The sequence below is a fragment of the Amborella trichopoda genome, chromosome 1 (genome assembly GCF_054954075.1).
Source record: "Amborella trichopoda isolate Santa Cruz 75 chromosome 1, AtrichopodaSantaCruz75HAP2 v2.0, whole genome shotgun sequence".
In the NCBI taxonomy this organism is placed as follows: Eukaryota; Viridiplantae; Streptophyta; class Magnoliopsida; order Amborellales; family Amborellaceae; genus Amborella; species Amborella trichopoda.
The window spans coordinates 357,604-371,679 of NC_142336.1; the positions used below are offsets into that span (position 1 = coordinate 357,604).

Here is a 14,076-nt window from a genome sequence, read left to right on the forward strand (position 1 = left end):
CCACCTATAGAAAAACTTTGAGAGAGAAAAAAAAAAAAAAAGGTGTAGAGATTTTATGATGTGGAAGAGCTTCTTTATATAGATTTTTTATGCCTTGGGGTTTGCCTCAATTCGTAGGGTTAAATTTTAACTTCGATCTAAGGAGACTTGTGAGGTGAGAGATTTGAGACATCAATCTCTTTGATCCACCACTAATATTCAAAGAGACAAGCCAGAGCCTTATCATCTCTTTCCTAGATCTATTCCCATAAAATTTTTAAATAAAAAAAGTATATATCTTACTTTCTATTTTAGTATATCAAATTCTTATTTCTTGAATGAAGTAATATTGATTCAAAGATTTACCAAATATTGCAAATATTCAACTGCTATATCCAAAAGATAAGCCAACAAACAAGGAGATACCTATCACCAAATCGGGGAGAAACAAGTTAGTCTTAGGGTCTGCCACCCTTTGGTGGCCATATAACTTTAGAAAAATATTTTATTTTGTATTTATAATTTTTAAATCTTATATTTTATTTAAAACATGGAAAAATTAGTTTATTTTAATTTATAAATCCAAATGATAAAAATATAATATCAGAAGATTCACAAAAATTCAAATAAACATTCTAAAATCATATGTCATAAAATTGACCAGCAATTCCTATGACCCACAGTCCACTGCACCTTCAACTGCCAACCACGATCTACCTAGCTTTCTCAAATTGACCCAGCAGTTCTCATGACCCACAGTCCACTGTAGAGGCTCATGATTGGACTATCAAAGTCAGCCAATAGACTAGGGGACGCAATCCCAATTTATGGATTTCAAGTTCTCCCCTATAGACAAAAAAATCATGGTCATTCAGACCATGATACAACCATGACCCTATGGTGCATAGGGGTAATCTCTCGCACATGTACACGCTTCACCCTCATTGACGAATCTCAAAACAATTATCTCTGTATATGTCGTATGATGATATAACGATGAAGTTTTAGCGCTATCTCTAAAGGCTATTCATAACACGCAATAACCGCATAGTCCCTCGGCTCTCATCTAGGCATACTCTGACTTTATCAATGGCTAACCCACTAAACCATTATCGGTAGATCTCTATGCCCAGGTATCTTGGATTTTTCTAAACTCAACTGGCCTAGCACGTCGAGCCTAGTCTGAATATCGGCAAATCGCATTTGCCTAGTATGGTCTTCAAGAGGATCACACTCCCACTAAGTTTATGTTTCACTATATAAAATGTTTATACAAGCTCTCATAAGGCCTTTAAAGACCACATAAACCCAACACTATCTCATTTATGATGGCATAAAAGGGCTTTAAAAGTGATTGTTTTTTAATGTTACAATGAGGAGAAACATGGTCAGATCTATCCTAAAAGATAATGCCAAAAAAATGGATTCATTTCATGCTCACTATTAGCATGGATAGAGATAAGATGGAAGTAGATAAGGGACTACAGAAGGTAGACAAAGTCCATAACTACCCGCATGGTTCTATGGTGACGGTCCTCCCACTTTCGTGTTATTTGGTCGTATTCTAATTCTAAAGCCATAAAGACTACGGAAGAAATAGGAAGCAAATCCTTCTTATAATAATATATTTTAATATATTGTTCTATTTCGTCACGTGGGGATATATGAGAAGTCATAGAAGGGATGTACCAAAAGTTTAAGCTTGATATTAAAAAGAGCATAAAAACCCTAGAATTTTGCATCAGCAGTTTGAGCATGAGATCCTTGGATTCATGAAGTAGGAAAAAAGCAGCCTCAAGAAGGGATCTATAACATGACAGAACCAAATAACTTGGATTTTCGTCACGTTTTTTTAGAGTTTCTTTTTTTTTTTTTTTTTTGTAAGTCAGTGGGATATCAGCCCCCTACCAGTTTTTTTTTTTTTTTTTTTACAGCTTTCCTTAATTGGGTGCAAACCACCTCCCCATTTTTCTTCATTGTTTAAACCGAAGTTTTTTTTTTTTAGTCCCTCCGAAACAAGGGGATCCCCCCCTTGTCCCTCAAATATTGGAGGCAACTATAAAGAAGCCAATCCCATAAGATGAGATCCCCGTTAAAAGTCTTTTGAGTTATCACTACTTCTACTTTGTCTAATCTCTAACTTAAATATAAATTTAGACCCTGACACTTTTGGCTTACATGGAGGAGAAGATGAACTTAAAACTAGTAGTGCAAGCAAGATTGGACAATTTGGATTTATTGTTATTGCATTCTATTTTTTTTGGGTAAATTAGTGCGGGAGAAGGCTCCTACATGTTTTTCATTAATAAAATGAGATGAATTACAACACCTTATTTTACAACCCTTATAATAGGGCGATTGTGTAATATCATGAAGTAAATAAAGAGAAAGAAAATTAAGAGGCCTAGAACGCCAAAATAGTTGCATCTAAAAAAATTACAGCTTTTTTAACAATTACATCAACCACCATAATGGCCTCACAAAAGATATGACAATTGAACAATTCCATAATATTAGATAAATACTCAATGTGCATTGTTTATCTCTTTTTTTTTTTAATGTTAATTTTCAAGGATATTTATGAACGGGTACTAAATTATGTTTTTATTTTTTTGTGATGAATACATTGAACTTGGCATGTCTTTCCCATCATCCCTGGCGTCAGCTCATTGTAGTGTTTGTTAGTTGCTTAGTCATAGTAAAAAAGAAGGATATAAATAAATAATATTCCATATGCATATTCTTTCTTATGCTAAGGTGGCCGCCCACTCAGCACTAGGAAACAAGGAATCAAATGGCTTGAAAACTACCAAAGCTCATGATTCCTCTTCAAAGAATAAAACATTGGGGATGAGGATGGCTGCCCTTTTATCAAGCCCATCCACACTAGCAAGATGACTACTACATTGATATACAATAAAATATAGGAAAACATTTATATAGGGTGTCAACTTTATACTATACAAGTATGATACACCTAAATAACCTACTAGAGAATGTTATTTTTAAAGAAAAACCCTCAAATTGGTCATCTCGACATTGAGATTCATAGACATGAAAAAATGGGATTTTTAATTTTAAAAATAGTTTATCTTCTAACACATTATCTAGACCATCTATTTTCAAGATTTTCAAGTGTTTATATATCTGCTTATCGACATCATTTCTGGAACTTTAATTTTATGCTTAGGGAAAAACAATAGATTTTCATATCATTGTAAGGCTTTGAGGCACCGAAATTGCATTTTCGGCATAGTTTTGACGTATACCTTACTTTAATAGTATAAGACTGACATTTTATAGAAACTTCTTCTTAAAATAAGTTAAAATAAACGAAAAGGAGAGAAATAATGAGGAGAATGTTAAATGCAAGGAGAGAAATTGACCGACGCATCTCACTTTTAACTTAGACCACCTGCTTCATGACACGTGTCTCATGTTATTGTATTGTGGTACACGCTTGCCAGCAAACATCGTTCGCAGAGGGAGATGGTGGACCTCTATATTTGATTTTTTTTTAGCATAACAATCCGGATTAATACAAAACCTCTGTATTTGATTCTCTTTCAGCATAAAAATGCGGATTAGAACAAATTCATTTGTTTTTTGTCTTGAAAAATATGAGCTTTATATACTTCTCCTAATGTATAAAATTTATCTACTTCGCTCTATCCAACCGTTCAATCTAAATGGACAGTTGAGATGACCTCAATTACAATGCCACACCTCTACATTATTTTATGGTTTTTTTTTTATTATAAACGATTTTGACACCAAACTTTGGGCATCCACTTCTCTCGTAAAGTCCAACCTGTAAAAAATATAAAACAAATATTCTTAATAAAATTAAAATGACTAAAATGTCTAAAAGTTTTATGGGTATTTTGGTTAATTTATTTTATAAAAAATATATATTTTTAATATTTTTAAGGTATGCCTCATTGAGATGATGGCATGTACCAATTTTCATATTCATATAATTTGTAGAAAAATATTAAAAATAAAATACTCTGAAGCGTTGGATCTAGATCATACAATCTTGGCTCACTTAATCACAATTGGACAGTTGGATGGGTGGAAAAGTATACGTTTTCCAACAGCTGGAGAAGTATAGAAACATTTCCCTTATGCAAAAATACAGTTATCAAAAGCAAATTGGCGATACACAAAAGCAAATGTTTTTCATGTGCATGTATAGCGGCATTTTGCTTGGTAATGTGAATGGGCAGAAAGTGCTCTTAGACAGTGCTCTTAGACCCATGCCGACCACGAGGTTCAAATTTTCAGTAAGAGGTACATTTTTGCTTTCTTCTTTTTGAGTGCTCACTAAGATGCCCTTACTTTATAACCATTCCATAAATGATTCGATTATTTCTAGGATACCAGAAATCATGAACATTTTGGTAAATTATTTGAAAGCGATTAATTGAGATTTTAGGGCATATCTTGTTATTTCACACCATAGAACCTTTGAATGAATCATCACATAATTGAATACATAATATTTCAAAATTTGAAAGGTAAAGACCTCCACTTATATTTAACTCATAATTTTATATATTGAAAAATATTTTTGATTGTATGAGTGGGGGCAATGTTTTAAACTCGGATGGATGGATCGTTCACCCATGAATCTGTGTCGGATCGCTGGATAAGTGATCCAAAATATATTAAAACATAAATAAAATAAAAGAATCATAAAACTAAGGGTTTATGGTGTGGGGATTAAAAGGGATCTAACTAAAACAATAGATAAGCTAAAAAAAAGTGGGGAAAAAAAAAAAAAGAATTATAAGAGGGGAAGTTCTAGGGAAACCGTATATCATGTTAGAATCGTTTCGGTCCTAACCGATTCCCATCTAAATCGATGATCCAGATTGAAAATCATCAGGTTTTAAAAGAAAGAATGGCTTGAAGTGACATGAAAACAATTTTTACATATCAATTGCGACCTAACAAACAAAGTGTGCACCAACTTCTGATATTGTTCTCAAATTAATCTCAATGTTTCCATCAAGATTAAAAAGCATTCCAACAATGTTATCATGTAAGCTGACAAATACTATTGATTACAACTTGTGACATTGTTATCAGTTCACTACCACCTATCCAACTAAAATCAAGCGACCACCTGAATAGCGACACTACATAAGAGATGTTAACATCCCACCAACTTTGGTATTGATTAGGCAAATAAATGGCTGTCACTTTGAATCTAAGGCAGCTAGCCCTATATATGTAATACTTAAAATGGAGATAACCAAAGTAATGCATTCTTACCACGTAAAAGTGGGCGTCACATTTGGAAAAGAATTACCTCTCAACCAATATTGGACTGCCACGTGGCCAATGGTCCTGGCAATGCATGCCCAGGTCATCTTAAAACCCTCCACGTTTGATGCTTTTCCATTTTGAATCTTATTGAGATGAAAAGTGGGTCAAATTGAATTTAGGCAAGAACTTAGGTATGGTATGGTATGGCATAGACTTATTCAAAAGTTTCCCATATGTTACCACGTGGCCTTTTGTTTATGTTTTATTGTAGGGTGAGGTTTTGGATAAGGTGTCGATATCATACTGTACAAGTATCGTGTACCTCTCAATTTTATCTAAAGCTAGTCGTTCAGTGTCAAAACCTTGTAATGGGATTATAAATCTATGTTCAACCCCATTATGAAATTTAAAAATTAAAAAATGTATGCCTAACAGATGTATAAACACTTTAAAATCTTGAAAGTAGAAGGTCTAGATAATTTATTACAAAATGCATTATTTTTAAGACGAAGATTTTTTTTTATATATCCATATCAATTGAAAGATCTTCCAACTTTAGAACACTATTGTCGATTGAATTTTTGAGATGCTCCTTATTTCTATGGTATAAAGTTGCAACTTTATATAAACTTTTTTTTTCTGTTCGATTTTGCCGCTGTGTTTTATTCAAAGAAAATAGTTTGATAGGGCTGCAACCCTATCAAAATAACTAAAGCCTCGCCTTATAACTCATAGAAAATTGCAATCCAACAGTTGGAAAATCTTTAAGTTGATCATCTCCGACTATTATAGTTGCGAAAAAACAATAAGGTTTCAAGCTCTAAAAATAGCATATATTATGATAAATTATCTAGACTATCCCTTCCACCCTAAAAATAAGTGTTTGTAGATCCATCAATTCTATACTATTTTTTGGGTTTTAAATTTTATTGTCAGGGTCAGAAATTGGTCTTTCTCAAGCGACCCATACTTTTGTGGAACGACTAAGTTACATGGTCAAAAAAACAAAAAAAGAAGAAGAGGAAGGGTAATTTCTTGCCTATTATTTTTTAGATCTTTTATCTATCATTAAGTATTATTTTATAGTGATAAAAAACAAAAATACTCCTTTCACTGGAATCATCCATACCTCGAGGATAAGGATGCATCTTAGCAACTAATCATGCTTAACCACAACTTCATGGCTCTCTACAAATAATTTGTTCCTTTTCACATGTTTTAGTTTTAATTTGTTCCTTTTCACATGTTCTAGTTTTGGAAAAGGAAGATTATTTTACCCGGGCTGCACCTCATGACTATATATGCGGTCTAAAAAACATAAAGCATCCATCTTAAAGATGGATACATACAGGTAGGTGTTTTATACAAAAACAATAGTAATTAACAGTCAAAATGTTTTTTTTACTAAAATCATTATTTTTAATTTTTACAATTCATTTTTTTTTTATATCCATGATCTCCATGTTAGAGATTACATGTTTTTAAAAATTAAATAAAAAAATCTATCTTAAAAATATATTTATTAATAAGTCCATATTTTTACATATGCATGTTTGGTCGTATTAAAACTGGGTCTTTTGAAAAATAGTTTGATAGGGCTGTAGCTCTATTCATATCATCATGGATATTTTTGTTGCCAAAAATACTTTTAGGATGAGGATTTGAGATAAGGCTCTGTATGGTTTTTCTAAAGCCCAAAATTTTATTTATTTATTGATTTCGAAAAAGAAAAAGAAAAAGAAAAAAAGAAAAAGACAAAAGGCTGGGCTTTGAGGAAACTTCATCCTTTAGTTTTTGTGTGAAAGCTGGAGTACCACGTAAACCCCAACGTGGTTAAAAGGAGTAGACTTGAAAATCGCTTTATCAAACAGCCTCTGTTTTTTTTATTGATTACCCACGTGTCATGTGCTTAGGATCGATCCATCGTCTCTTTTCTCTCTCTACACTGAGCATCATCCATTTCCTCTCTCTCCACTGGCAATGAGCATGGCCCATTTGAAAGAGAAGCCTCCTGTTTTTGTTCTTTTCAGTGTTGAAAGAGTGGCCTCATTCCTTTCTTCTAATAAATGCATCTCACACTTGTTTTTCTTTGAAATTCATTGCTTTTTTTTTTTTGTTAATCTCTAATGAGTGATGACAAAACTCCTGCCTATAAATTGGCATGAGAGCCCCCCTCTCAAACATTTCAAACTCCTCCTCTCCTAGTCAACAACCCCAAAAATCTCTCTCTCTCTCTCTTAAAATCCCACCTTCCAGTTTCTTCTCTCTTTAAAAATCCCCCCTTCCAGTTTGCTTCTCTCTCTCTCTCTCTGTAAATCCCCCCATATTTGTAAGAGTAAATGGTTGTATAAACCATGGCAAAAAACCTACCTCCAGGCTTTAGATTTCATCCTACTGATGAAGAACTCATCCTTCACTATCTTAGGAATAGAGCTGCATCCAACCCATGTCCTGTATCCATCATTGCGGAAGTTGATATCTACAAGTTCGATCCATGGGATCTCCCTGGTTAGTCTGCTCTAACAAAACTAAGAACCCAACCCCCTTTGTGCATGTATGCATACACTTGGGTTGATCGTCTCATTCATGTTAATATGCTTTCTCTTTATCTCTTGATCCTTAGTTTACAAATACTTAACAAAGGGTTGCAAGGACTCCAATTGGGACTCGCTAGGACCCGATTCCGAGCCGCCTGACTCGACTCAGAGACTTGGCTGGTTCCCAAGTTTTTTTCTTCCGAATTTGGCGGCATGCCGAGTCCAAGTAGTTCCTGCAACCCGAAGGTTTTGAAACACTGATTAAACTAATTTGGTGTTGGTGTTTTGTATGTTGGTTCAGCAAAAGCAGCATTTGGGGAGAGAGAGTGGTATTTCTTCAGCCCAAGGGATAGGAAGTACCCAAATGGAGAGAGGCCCAACAGGGCTGCAGCTTCTGGGTATTGGAAGGCAACCGGCACTGATAAACCCATTGTTCGGAGCAGCAGCAATAACAATAACAACCACAACAACGAGGGTAAGGCAATAATAGGGGTGAAGAAGGCTTTGGTCTTTTACAAGGGGCGCCCTCCGAAGGGCATTAAGACCAACTGGATCATGCATGAGTACAGGCTCAATGACCCCAAATCAAGGCCTTCAATCCTCAAACTCAAAGGCTCCATGAGGGTGAGTGGCCACAGCTCCTTGCTTCCTATCTTTAATTTTAATTCGGGGAAAGTATATAATGAGACTATTTATTTTTGGTGCAAGTGAGTCACAATTAATCTTTTATCATTGAATGTGAAATTTGGTGGCTACATTAATATCAAAGTTCGAAAGAAACTTTTTCGAATTTACACAAGAGGATGGTAGAATATCAAAGTTCAAAAGAAACTTTTTCGAACTTACCGGAGAGGAAGGTAGAGTAATAGTCTCCACCCACCAAAAATAAATGGCCACCCACCAAAGATAAATGGTCTCATCGTATTAATTCTTTTTAATTTTACTTTTTTTATCAATTTCACCCGTATACTTAGGGATCAAAGAAAGTGACACCAATAAGCGTCTCAAATTTTTTAAAGGAAAGTATACAATGAAGCTATTTATTTTTTGTACAAGGCGGTCACAATTAATTTTGATCTTTAGATGTGAAATTGATAGCTGCATTTATTCTATTGACTAAATTCAAAGTTAAAAAAAAATCAATTATTGTAACAAATTCAAGCCATCAGATATCAATGGAGGTTTATAAGTAATTGTAACCTTCATGTCTAAAAGATAAATGGTTTTAAACAAACCCAATTTTAAATTGGCACAACTAAAATACCATTTTAAGAGGTTCAGGGCTGTAAACGGATCGAGTTTCTATTAGGTTGGGTCAATGGGTCTATAGGGAAGGATATTATAAGAAAATATTGTATGTAATTAATACTAATATATGCAGGGTTGGGTCGAGTTGAACTCGACTTGGACTTGGTATGTCCACATGTAAGGTCCATGGGCATATACCCTAGTGTTATTCTATTAGCCTTCGGAATTGTGGGTGGTTTCCTATAGCCCCTGGTTTAAGGCTACCGAATAAGATTGCTTACTAAACGCTTGTTAATATCATCATCATCTCTCTCTAACTTAGATATTCCTCTATTAGGTGATCGGGTCCTAGTTAGCTCAACCTGAGCCTCGATCTCCAGTTTGGTGATTGGGTCCAGTCCATAGGACCGGACCTGCTAGGGTTGGGGCCAAACCCCACCCACTAGGTTAGGGGAAAACCCGGACCCAAAATTTGGTGGACCACCAGATCCACCAAACACACTTAGAACTCGGTGATGTCAAGGTTGGGTTAGACTAGACTCTAATATGTGCCCATCCCAAGGTTGGGTCAGACTAGACTCTAATATGTGCCCATCCCAAATGAGTCTAGTTGAACCCCAACCAAATCGGGTCCATATCCATTAGACCCATAACCCATCGGGTTTAGCAATCCTATTCTCTAAGTCTCAGGAAAGGGGCTGAAGTAATGCTGGTAGCATTCTTACACCCTAGTCACCACGATGTAGTTTTTATTCCCTCACATAATTACTAAAAAAAAACCGACTCCTAAACTATTTGTGCATATCTTCCCTCACATAATTATTAAAAAAACAAAAAACTAAGTCTCATTATGAGGAGCAAAAATTTCAGTTTCTATAATTCCTGTGGTCTTGTCCAATCGTGAGATATTAGTTATGTACAGGTGAGATAATAGATGCTTAGTGGGCATCAAATCCTTCAAGTGTCTATTAGGATTAAGATGTTTTCTTACTTTTCGTAAAAAATGCAAATCATCTAGGATTGTTGGGATGAGAAGTGTGGCTACTTTTGGAAAATGTAGGAAGAGATGTTTTATTCTCTCCTTACTCGAAGCTGAATATTTTATACCCATGCAGGAGTAAATTGTTCATTTACTCCATTGGGTAAAGGCAATCTATGATTAACTTTAGCACCCTAAATTATTTTGGGGATGTAACCTTTTCAAGCCAAAAACTAATATTAATACAAAAAAAGGAAAAAACCCTTATGGTACCCTCTATGCATTAAGAAAATGATGTCTTAAGATTAAACAAGGACTTTCTAATTTTTTCAGAGGGTGATATCCAAGTCTTCGAAAATTCAATTTTTTTCTCATTTGAAAATAATCATCCGGTAATTTTTAAATAAATCCCAAAATTTCAAATTGAAAAAAAAAAAAAAAACTCCCAGCAAGCCTTTTGATCGATGGAGTAGATCTATATTATGCTCCCGTGGGAGCATAGTATTAGGTTATAGGATGGGATGTGGGTCCCAAAGTACAAAATATGATACTCCACGCAACACGTGCGTCCATGATTTTGGTATGTGTCTTCCACGTGTGCACACTCGGAAACGGAGGCCAATATTTTTGTTGTTGAATGGTAATAGGGAAGCATGTCAGATGCTGATCAATTTTGGTATCTATCACTAATATATGTGGCATAATATGCTCCCACCTATATCTATGTCTTCATGGCATGTGCTAAATTCATAGGAAATGAATAAAATAAAACAATTATTTTTTTATACAAGATGTCACAGTCATCATTGACTGTTAGATTTTAAATCGGGTGGTTGAGTATGTGTTATTGTTCAAGAACAAAGTCCAAAAGAAAATTTTTTGATTGTTGTGAGACATTTTTATCTATTAAATTTCACATCTAATGGCTAAAAGTAATTGTGACATCTTTGTACTAAAAATAATTGTGACCTCTTTCACATCCAATTATCTATTAGATTTCACAGCCCAGGTCTGGCCTATTGCCACCCTTACACACCACACAAGCCTTATGTTCCAAATATTTCTCTTACATAAGGGAAAACCTCTTATGTGTTTTAGGCACACATAATTTATATATGTCTAGAGATTCAAAGCTGTCTCAGCTTTGATCGAATGGTGGGTAATGAGCCAAAAACATTGTCACATGCCAATACTCATGTTTTTGTCATGCTAATGGATAGTATTATTGTTGGGTCACTCTGAACGATTCAATCAAGATCGAACAGTTGGATGTCTCGAGACACACAATATATCTAATTTGAGACACGTTGAAAACTGTGGTTATTATATAGTACTAACTGATACTATGTATTCCAGTTGGATGAATGGGTGTTGTGCCGCATCTACAAGAAGAGCTATCAAATGCAAGAAAAGAACATGATAGAGCCTGAACATCAAGAAGAGGAACCAACCCTTGAAGATGTGTTGTCTTCCTTACCAAGCATCACCAGCCAGCCCTCGCTGAAGATCCCTAGATCAGCTTCTTTCACTCAATTCTTGGAGACAGTAGACCAATCAATGCTTTCGCGTCTCATATTCGGGACCACCAATGATTCTTCCGAAGAATCCGAGCCTACAAACCCCATTAACAATAGCAAAAATCACCACCACAGCAACATTGACATCAGCAACAGCAACAACAAATACCAATCTCCACTAGAAACATCATCTCTAGCAACTGCTCCGCAACCAGAGATCGAGCAAAAAAGACCTTATTCCATGATGGCTAACGGCCCAAATGATGGTTTTCTCCCTTCAAAGAGACCTAACCTTTCCATGAACAATACTAACTTCAAAGAACACCTTCTGGTTCCTCAGTACCAATTCCATAGCTCTGGAGCACCATACCAGCTGAGCCAACAAACATTTTTCAATAACCACATACTGCTCAATCCTCTACTCGAGTTTCAATAAGAGCAAATGTGCATATTCTACAAAATAAAACAAGGAATTTCTCAATGCCGTCCTATTTAGGTCGGCAGTTGTGAAGCTGAAAAATTAGAGCTCTTCCAAGGGGTCATCCATTCAAGTACCATTCACTTACATGAGCACTTATTCTCAATTATGATGGTGCTGGTCTACCTGCTGTTCATCAGCTACACATTAGTGTAGAAGAGTATTGGTACATGGATAGATATGATCTATGCACCACCGGACGCCGGGATGATGGTGGAACATCAGATGTCGAATCCATGTGTTTGGGCCTCATGGTGGATTTTTGAGATTATATAGTCATGAGACATGTACCAATATGTTTTAATATGTTATGGTTGCCGTGTTGTGCAGTGAGGAATGAAGGTTAATGTGTATTTTGGCCAGGGTGGATTTAGGTTGAATGCCATTGCACAAATCGCAATGGTGTTTTATAAACGTAGAAAACTCTTAGGGGCTGCTTTTGCTACTTCCGGGTATTGCTCGAAGGGGTAGATCCGATACTGAAGAGCAGCTCTGTATATTTGTATTTTGTTTAGTTAGGACTTCATGGGATTGGAATTTGTAACTCTATTCATTCGATCCAAGATTGAATTTAATTTCGCATTTCTTTTTCACCATTCATTCGCCCTTCTCTTTGTTAGCATTACATATGTATCATGTATTTCAATACACATCATTATGGATATGTAGTTGGTATCTATCCATAACTGTTATTAAGATGTATGTTTATTCGGGTTTTGTACATTCTTAATCTATTCATTGAATAGAGAGAAAAATATTTTCTCGTATGGTATCAGAGCTGTTCTTTGCAATCTGCTCGATCTCTGATCAGGCCCTTCATCCGCCTGTTGCGGTGTTGTTGCCGAAGGTCCCCGAACTTGTAAGGCTTGTAAGGCTTGTTCAGCCTAATTACAGCTTATCAAAGGCATGAAAAAGCCTGTCACTCGCTGTGAATTCTGCTGCCTAACCCCTGCAGCCTCTCTTTCTCTAAAAGTCTGCTCTGCTGCATTCGTGTCCCATTCCACACTCCAAAGCATTGACCCTTTTTAAGTTTTCATATCCCTCAAAGCATTGACCCAAAAGCTACTATGCTGAGAGCACCTCTCCTCTCTGCTCTCCACTGATCCCTTCTCTCTCCTTTGCATCATCCCAAGCCCCATTGTTACGAACCTTCTTTGAAATCCCTAAAATCTGATTCGCAATTGCCCCTCTAAACTCTGGCATTTGCTGATCTGCTGCCTCTACGATTTGTGCCTGAGAAACACGCCCCCATGTGCATCATGTTTTCCCACCATTCTTCTGTAATTCTCTTTAGCTTTCTCTATATTTGTTTCTCTCACTAAAGTGAAGTTTCCTCTGTAAATTTGTTTTCTCTCTGAATACTTGTTTCCTCTGTAAAGTGAAAACGAGTACGCGAACGTGAAATTGGCAGATATATATACAGACACATTGGGAAACTTATATATATGTCAATTTCATGTTCTGATATTGCTTATGTAGTATATGTGGTTAGTCAGTTTTTTAGTGTCTCATGTTCTGCCCATATCGTTGCCGTTTTGCGCATCATTCGTTATATCATGGATTCTCGTCACTAAGCCTTATTCTTCTCCTCTTCTACATCACTTGAGCTCCGCGCCCATACAGACTCTGATTTTGCAAGAAATTCGAGTAATAAAAAATCTACTACAGGATTCTACAATTTTCATAGTGATTCTTTGGTCTCTTGGAAAAGCAAGAAACAAAAATATATTGTTCAATCAACTACGGAAGCTGAATACCGAGCTATGGCACAAACTGCCACCGAGATTGTTTGGTTATGTTGGCTGCTCGAAGACATGGGTGTCACTCTCTCAACTTCTACTCCACTTTATTGTGACAACAAGAGTGCCATCTATATTTCTAAAAATCCAGAGTTTCATAAGTGGAAACATATTGAAGTTGATTACCACTATATTCGACAAGAATATCTCACGGGCACAATTTTCTTACCATATGTGGCCACCGCTGCTCAACTCGCCGACTTCTTCACTAAGTCTCATCCCCCACATCCTTTCTCACAATTTGTTTCCAAACTCTCATTGATTC

The 14,076-nt window shown here is 35.8% G+C and overlaps 1 protein-coding gene across 1 annotated transcript; it reads left to right on the forward strand.

The window, feature by feature from the left end:
- Nucleotides 1–7,055: 7,055 nt before the first annotated feature.
- Nucleotides 7,056–12,608, forward strand: LOC18425147 (NAC domain-containing protein 2). Its single transcript, XM_006829715.4, has 3 exons — nt 7,056–7,761; nt 8,092–8,414; nt 11,374–12,608. The coding sequence occupies exons 1-3, from the start codon at nt 7,608–7,610 to the stop codon at nt 11,968–11,970; spliced, it is 1,074 nt and encodes a 357-aa protein (XP_006829778.1). The 5' UTR covers nt 7,056–7,607; the 3' UTR covers nt 11,971–12,608.
- The last annotated feature ends 1,468 nt before the right edge of the window (nt 12,609–14,076 follow it).